Source organism: Pygoscelis adeliae, unplaced genomic scaffold, assembly GCF_000699105.1.
Source record: "Pygoscelis adeliae isolate BGI_AS28 unplaced genomic scaffold, ASM69910v1 Scaffold34, whole genome shotgun sequence".
Classification (NCBI taxonomy): Eukaryota; Metazoa; Chordata; class Aves; order Sphenisciformes; family Spheniscidae; genus Pygoscelis; species Pygoscelis adeliae.
The window spans coordinates 532,863-541,337 of NW_008824658.1; the positions used below are offsets into that span (position 1 = coordinate 532,863).

At 50.1% G+C, this 8,475-nt stretch overlaps 1 protein-coding gene across 1 annotated transcript in view; it reads right to left on the minus strand.

Annotated features, from left to right (window-relative positions):
- Positions 1 to 8,475, minus strand: part of LARP1 (La ribonucleoprotein domain family, member 1) — an 88,442-nt gene that overhangs the window by 20,880 nt on the left and 59,087 nt on the right. The window contains exon 2 of the mRNA XM_009322735.1: positions 6,679 to 6,705. Coding sequence (XP_009321010.1) covers positions 6,679 to 6,705 — 27 coding nt within the window. The remainder of the gene's footprint in view (positions 1 to 6,678; positions 6,706 to 8,475) is intronic.

The following is an 8,475-nucleotide window of genomic DNA, read 5'->3' on the forward strand; positions in this document are numbered from 1 at the left end:
GAAACTTTTGACACATGATCCATGCTCATGCACTGCACTGATCCCCAAGATGCCAGGCTCAAGCAGAACAAGATAGCACAGGAACCCCCCCTAGTTTTTTAAGGAAGACCAAGCCCTAAACTAAGGGGTCTCTGCTGGGAAAGCCGGTGGTTCCCATACCCCAGGAAGCATCACACTGGGGACACAGCCAAAGTCACCCAGCTGACTGGACTCCAGAAACTGTCAAAACCAGGGAGTTGGGCCGGCTCAGGCCCCCCCAGTTGCTGAGCCACCCTGCTCTCCCTGAGCAAGGAGAAAGGCACCCATCACCCCACCACCCCTGTGGGAGAGGCTCCTCCGGCACCAGCGCCTGACCCAGCGTCTGGTGAAGAAAAGCCTCCAGCTGGCCGAGCATTTAGCCAGCAATTCCTCTGCCATCACGGAAGAGAGAAAAGCCTCCGAGGACACCTGCAAACACTCTCCATTGGGTTAAACAGTTCAGGGAGAGGGGCTGGAAAAGCCAGTGGCGCTCCCAGGCAAACGTCGTGTCAGTCCGTCACAGGCAGGCTGGGGGCCCTGAGAAAAGGCACGAGTTGATCCAGCTGCCGCTCAGGGCAGCGAGGCACAGCAAGGACACCTCGGCGCTGGGAGAGGAGAGTGCCCAAGGCAAGGCCGCAGGGGCCCAGGTCCATGCAGGCAGGCCAAATTGTGGAGGAGCCGGAGGTTCAGGCTCTCCTCCAAGCCAGCTCGGAGAGCAGCTGATAGTTCATGACCTAAAAATTCAGGGGTGGGGGAGAGGGAGGGGAGACATGAGCAGGAACTACAGGAGAGCAAGGACAGACACACAAGGCACGGCAGGACTCACGACTCCTTATAAAACACAGGAAAAAAAAAAACAACCCCAACCCACTCACCTTTGGGGGGCAACTGATTTGCAAATTAAAGGGGGGTGTCCAGCCTCCAGGAGGGACCAGGAGCAGTTTCCCCTGCTCCTGCTTACCTCTGCTGCACCGCTCTGCCTGTTCTGCCAGGCTCTAATGAAAAGCTAGTTAACAGTTAATTATTACCCATTCAGACACACGATCCCCTACTCTGACCGATCCCCTACTCTGACCGACTGCCAGCTGGGAGGGATAAGACAGTCACGTGATGCAAAAATCCTGGCCTTATGAAAGCATGGGCAACTATATTTAGTTGGAAAAACGATGACCTAGTGAGCCCGCCCCTCCCTGGCCCCCCCTTGGGAGGAGCTGACCTGCCATCTTTGGAGATCCTACCTCCATGGTACCTGGGAAGTCCCTCATCCAGCCAGGAGTTGTAACACCAAGACGGGGACACCCAGCACGGGAGCAAGCCCGGTGTGCACGCACATGCACAGGCTGTCCTGGAGGGGCCAGACCAGTGCGAAGCTTGGGCCAGGGAGACCTTCCCTCCCCATCCTCAGTGCTGCGCAGCAGGTCACCTTGTCAGCGGTGAAAGCTGATAAGCACCAAGAGCAACAAACAGGGCCCAGCCCAAGGTCCTGGACCTTATCTTTAAAACGGGAGACACACTGGGAACCTGACCAGTGTGATCAGTGCAGGGGAGCGGCGTTCAGCAGCGATGCTCCGGCTGCCGGCCTCTGCACGCCCAGGGCTGGCAAAGCTCAGAGCTGGCGACAGGAGTCTGCCTCGCCTGGATCAGCCCGCCCGTCTCTCTCCACAGGGCAGCTGGGCAAATGAAACAGACACGGCCATGCTGAGAACAGAGAGGGAGCAAAGGCAGCCGTGCAGCGGTCACACATGCATGCCACCACCATGGAAAGAAGGGGCCAGAAAAAAAGGTGTGCGGCAACAAAAGCCACGAGCATCACCCGCTCCCCCTCCCACCGCAGTGGAAGAGCTTCAAAGGAGAGGAAAAAAAAAAAGCCCGAGGACCAGACATCATTAATCTCCTGTCATCAGCAGAGGAGTGCTCTCTGCCCGCATCCCGCTGCAGCCGATGAGACAGCACAACCAGCAGTGCCTGTAGCACAAGTGAGAAGAGGTCACCGTGTCGCTGCCGAGCCCAGGGCATCACACTGATGCGATCCCTTTAATGGCCGTCAGCCTCTTCTGCAGCTGCATCTGGGGACTTGGAAGCTGACAAAATCCTTCCTGGGAAGCATCTGGTACATCTCACTGTAAATATTTAACAATGAAGAGACACGAATTGAGAGCCAAGCGCCTGCCGCGAGACCCTCCAGCCCCACGCGTTCGCACTGTGTCTCTCCCATAGCCCGTGCCAGTGGAGGCGAGGGGTCATACAAGGCAAAGGTGCAAACTGCACAAAACATGCCTCTGGAAAACCTATCATCTCAAAGAAGAGAGCCAGTGACTGCGTTTCTAGAAAGCAGACCGTGAAGTAATTTAAATAACATCATTCTTAGTTCCTCCCCGCTGTGATTCCTGTACCCGACTTTGGCTACTTCTGCAGAGGGATTTCTGCAGGACCAGCATGTCCCCTGTGCAGTGGCCACTTGCAAAGTGACCGCTAGACCTCACCCTCGAAGCCTGCACCAGGTCAGCTGCAAACCTGCCTCCCCGACTGCATATAACAAAAGGACACTGGGCTCAGCTTGTGAGGCCAAGGAAGACAAAGCCACCTCCAGGAAGAAATCAGCCCCATCTCTTGGGGTGGGGGAAAGCAATAGTGATTTGGTGGTAAGACCAGGTGCAGTAAACATTCCCAGGAATTTAGGGAAGCCAGACCTAGGTCACCCACTAAGCAGGGTGCCTCCAGAAATGAGCTGAAGAAATCCTACAGTCCCATAACCACCTGGATTAAACTAAGCACGGGTATGGGGGCTTCCTCCCATAAGCAGATCCAGAGCATTAAAACTGTGACAACAAGGCAGCCAAATATCCTTGCAATCTTTGACAGCAGGCAGAAAGGCTCCTTTTTTGCTACGTAAGGATTACCGTACCTCAGCCAACCTGATTTCAGGGCATTGCTCTCCAAGCACAAGAAACAACATCTCACTTATGCCCCCCACCTTAAGCCAGGCAATTTTTCTTGATATAACTTTGATATAACAAATGCTGCCAACTTCCTTCCTGGGTGCACAATCACATGGATCCTGCTGCATAAACCACTCTTTCTAATCCAGGTAATTCCGGTGCTACAGGTGGCTGCCTCCCCTGTCTCAATACACAGCATAAAAGAGTAAACACCCTCATCAGAGTGAGCCTTCCCAAAGGGGTTGGGAATACCCAGCTACAAAAGGGTGCAACACAGCACTTTCTCTCCTAATTTAAAGATCTATATCCCCTCCTTTTCTTTATAAAGGATTAACAACAGCTTCCTTGCAGTGGGAGCATCACCCACATCTCTTTAAGGAAAACTTCACAGCGTTTAATTCAAAGTGGTATTTATAACTCAAGGAAGATATCTCAGCCACCACTGACAATCCTCCAAAATGATCAGCTCAGGGTGCAGCAGGAGATTATACATCAGGAGTAGCGAGACCAAGACAGAGCATCACTTGCTGCTGTGTTGAACACCAGCGTATCCACAACTGCACCCTGCAGTCAGCTCTGGTCTCTGCATTTCAACAAGGGCACAGCAGTGTTGCAGATGCACAGAGAAAAGCAATTAAATCGCCCAGAAGGCAGCCCCTTAAGAGGCAAGACTAAAAAGGCTGGGATCCTCCACCGCTGGGGATGACTGGCTGGGGTGTACCACACCAGGAGGGCACCTCCTGACCAACTGGAACCAGGAACAGCACACGAAGCTAGCAGGAGATCTGTTTAAAGCAAGCAAAAGTATTTCCTTAAATAGCAGGCAGCAAACTTCACCACCCCATGCGGCAACAAGTCCTGGGATGTGGACAGCATCAGCAGCCTCACAGAGGGTTTAGATGTTCACAGCCAATATGTCCACAGATGTCAAGGTGGAGATGTGCCCTCACAGCCTTCCTCTAACAGCAGAAGTGGGGAGCATGAGAGTCCATCTCTCTGCTCTGCCACCACACTGCCAAGCCCAGCACCGCATCTCTCAAGGGTGTTGAAATCTCTCCGCTTTCTACCTGAACTCCAGATCACAAGGTTTGAAGTGGCTTCTTCTGAAAAGCACCCCTACAGCTGCCAAATCCTAGTCGCTGGATGTGGGAGAGGAGAGGACCAAGGAACTGCTGTGTTAGAAGGAAAGTCAATCGCCTCTCTCCGGGAACAGCTTTATTTCCAAACGCTGTTAGGTAACCGGGACGCAAACACTGCTGCCCCTCCACCTCCACAGCGCTTGCACGTGACACCAGGCTGAGGGCAGAACGCCTCTAGCATCCATACGCTAACAAGCAGGAACATGCTTTGGAGCACACTACAGCTGCTGTGCCTATAAAATGGCTGATTTTTGGCTCAGGCTCCCCATCCATTCAAGTCCCAACTGTTACCGCAACTCAGCATCCTCCGTCACTATGCTAACTGCTTCCTTGGGTGGAAGAACGGACTTCTCACCAAGAGGCGAAACCAGCCATACAGACCCACCTGGCCTTACAAGATTAACCTTAAAAAATAGGCACTGACATAGATATGGGAGTCCTGGTGATTTGCAGTAGCAGACTTGAGCAAATTAACTTGTTAAACAACCTCAGCAATGAAAGGGAGGTGAGGAAGTCAAACCCAACAGCCTCAGGAGTGCACAACTCTGATGCTAGAAGCAGGTATGCTCCAGGCAAGCCTGCTGCCCCCCAACAGCGGTGCTGCCCTGCCTTCGCCTGCTGCATTCACACTTCACTGTGTTTTGAGATATCAGGGCTTCCAGATAAGCTTAGCACACAGGAAAGAAAAGCATAGCACCAGCTTTAAGGCTTTTCTGGAAAAGGCATGAGAAAAGATTGTGTGGTGTCCTGTGCAGCTACCATTAACAGGAATCCTGTTTAAGCTTTCACTTATCTCCTTAAAAAAATAAAATTGTAAAAAAGCCCCAAGCTCTGTAGGTAATGTTTTCAGCAACACTACTGACATGTAACATGCACTTACTGAAACACTATCATCTGCTGCAGACACACATTCGTGCCCCACCCTGGAGGCAGCTGCGAAGGTCCCCAACCAGCTGGAGAGCAGAGGATTGAGTTGTGCCAACCAAAGGACATCTGAGTCTGCAGCACAGGCAGACAAAACCCAACACCCAACAAAGGCAGATCTTCAGCAAGGTGGAGAAAAGCCTCATATGAACTCAACACATGGGAATATACCTTTGCTCCTTCAAAACCAGTCTTAATATTTCACTCTCACACATGTTCTGAAAGCAAGAAAATTACGAAAGACTTACAAATGGGTTGGGTTACTACTTGGGTTACTTCTCCAACACCTATAGAGGCATCTTCTGCAACACTCCAGTGGATCTAGTTATATACCACGGCCTCGTTAGCTGGGTAGAGCTCTTGAAACACATACACACACACGACTTCCAGCTGTCTGTTCAGTTCATGAAGTCAAATTACACTTTCTCCAGTGTTACACCAGACCACTCAAAACCAGCAAGTTATTTTTACTGAAATCAGCTTTAAGACAACGGAGCAAATTTCCATACTTCCAAATCCTGATCACGCAATGCCTCCTCAATCAGCAGCTATTTATCACCACGCTATTGCGTGAATTGGGGAAACGTGATCCCATGCAAAGCCAAAGATGCAGGTAGGAGGTGGACATAGCGACGTGTCCGAGGTTGCACAAGGCCAGGCTAGGCACTGACCCCCATTCCCAGTGCCTTTGCTACGGGACATCTCCACAAGGCACTACAGCTCTGAGACAACAGGATCTTACTGACTGGTCTTGGTATCACTGGGTAAAACATAAACCTTTCCCTCAGTCTTAGCACTTCAACAACATCAACCTGGATGAAGAGCTCCCGGCAGTTTGGGAAAGGCAAGAATTGAGATCATCGATACCTGCTTTTAAAAACTGTATCCCCTTTCTGGTTTGGGACCCCCACCCAGAGTAGCCTCCCCTCCCTCCCGAGTCTCCCTAGGAGCCCAATCCTTTTCTGTAGGGTCTCTCCTGGCGAGGCTGCACGCACCGCTGGGCCAGGAAGTTTTCATTAGTCTTGCACTGATGGCAACGCAGTGTGTATCTCTGTTGCTGTTAACAGCGATACTCAGCAGCAAGATACAGACTAGAAAGCCAAGGAGGAAGTCTGCATCTTTTCAAAGTATTGCACAAACATACATCTTCAGGTTCATGGACACATCAAGCTGTATACAGCTAACATACAGACTAACAGCAGCAATTCTGAGTTACATTTGCATCTTGAGACATCAATGTTTTCAGTTACGTGTGATGATCAAAACCTCCAAGTACCCAAGCTCTTTTACCCCAGACACCCAATTTTGCCATCCTACAATGTATGGGAGGCAAGTAACCTTCCAGCAGTTGTAGTCATCACTACATGAAAGCATAAAACATGTCACTGCCATACAGGAATGGCCAAATATTAAGAGGGGCTTTTTTTGTTTGTTTTTTTTTGGGGGGGGAAGGTTTTTGTTCTGGGTTTTTGGGTGTTTTGGTTGTGTTTCTATTTGTTTGTTTTGGTTTTTTTGTTGTTTTTTTTTTAATCAATATCTGTTGCATATTCCTGTACCAGTCTTCTAAATCTAGTTAGGGCTGTCTCTGCAGAAAGAGAAGTGCAGGGAGGGCATGGGAGAGGGAGATTTGAAGAACTCCATTTTTAATTAATACATACCAGACTGGCCATCAGTTGGAAATATATCTGTAAAAGAAAAAGAAAAAAAATCAGTATTGGTTGCAGCTGGAGTGCGAATCATATTTAAAAGGTCCCTCCTCTCTTGATTTGTTTGCTTTAGCTAAACAGAGGAAGTATTTTCTTAGTATCCCAAGTTAAACATCAATCCAGCTTGGAACCCACCTCAATTCAACCACTTGTTGTGAGAAAGATTTTGAAGGAGACAGTGTTTACCTGAATGTATTGCTCTCATAAATAACCTTCTATATTGGCTTCTAACAGACAGCAGTGAGGAATAAAAAGCTAGTGAGATGTACAAGGCTCCACACAATGAGCCCATCAGTGGCACCCCCATGCTCCCCCTGGCCAGCATTATCAAATGGAACCTGCACAGAGAACATTAACATGGTAACCGGCCGGGGAGTGCAGGTGGCAGCCAAAGCAAAGTGAGCATTTTCCTGATAGTTCTTGGTTTTCACAGCCACAAGGGACATCAACAGCTGTGCCTGGCTCCAACACAGCACCTATACCAGAGAACGGGCAGCCAGAAGCACGCACCCATCACCCAAATGGAGGCCCAGTGCCTTGGCACATCACGCATCACCCCGGGGGAACACCTTCCCCTTCCCACCTCAGGTGGCTCTGCCAGCAAGCACAGCCCACTGCGCAGAGTTGCTGGAGTCTGGAGGGTTTCAGACGCTGAAACAGATTACTCAACCTTCCCACCCCCAAGCTCTTTCAAGTTAGAGGTACAGGTCCTTCTCCTGATGGACCCTATTTATTGTTGGGAGGAAGATGTTCACTGAAGTAGCTGGGAAGGATCAGATTAAAGATTCGTTCTTTTGAGGAGCATGCAGGACAGCACGTGTGGAGAAACCCTGTTGATAAAGGCTCCCCAAGAAGCTATGAAAACAGCAGTTTTTAGAGAGCAATACTCTGTTTTCTTCAAGAAACTTGGAAGAGGGGTAAAGGAGGCTGCCAACAAGCCCAGGTCCTCCTAGGACAGGGGCAGGCCCCTGGCTCCTGCTTATCAGCTGCCCAAAACACACATACAGCTGTAAAGTCACAAGAGTTGCAGCAAGGACTACCCCTTGGACAGGGCAATGCTCTCTGGCCTGGGCTCAACCAATGCAGAAACAGCAAAAACACGCCTCTACTAAAGAGCTCCTATTTATCTACCTTTAACAGTGCACCGGGTTCAAGGCATCCTCAGGCAGGGATGCTTATGCTTTCATCCCACATAAGAGCAGCAGAAGCAAGTGGTGGTGGTGGTGGGGAAACAATATCAGAACTTCCTCCGCTGTTATGCAGGGTTATGGTCTGTGGCCATGGTGAAGGCATGATCTCAGGGAAAAGCCAACACATTCAGAAAAGCCCCCAAGCACCAGTCTGGATCCTTTGCAGACTGCATGTTCTACTGCAACCCTCCACCAGCACATCACCCAGGCACACCTAAACATCTTGTATTTCTGTGACGGTTGCTGACAAGGTCAGGCTCCTACAACAGCAAGTAGAAACACCCTGTGCTTGATCTAACAGGTCCCAAACAAGAGGGAATTTCTGCATTTTCCTACTTGGGCAACTCCCAGACTGCTTCTCCGCAGAGGAACAAGGTAGAAGCACTGGTTAATGTGTATCCCACTTGTTTGGATCAGCTAGCTGTACCAGCTATTACCAAAAACCAAAATTAATGAGTAATACTATTACTACAATGGCTGAGAAAAGGAATTCCTTTGTGCCAGTCAAGAACTACAGGTCTTGGCAACCATTCCCCTTGCTATACCCCTGCCAGGTGCA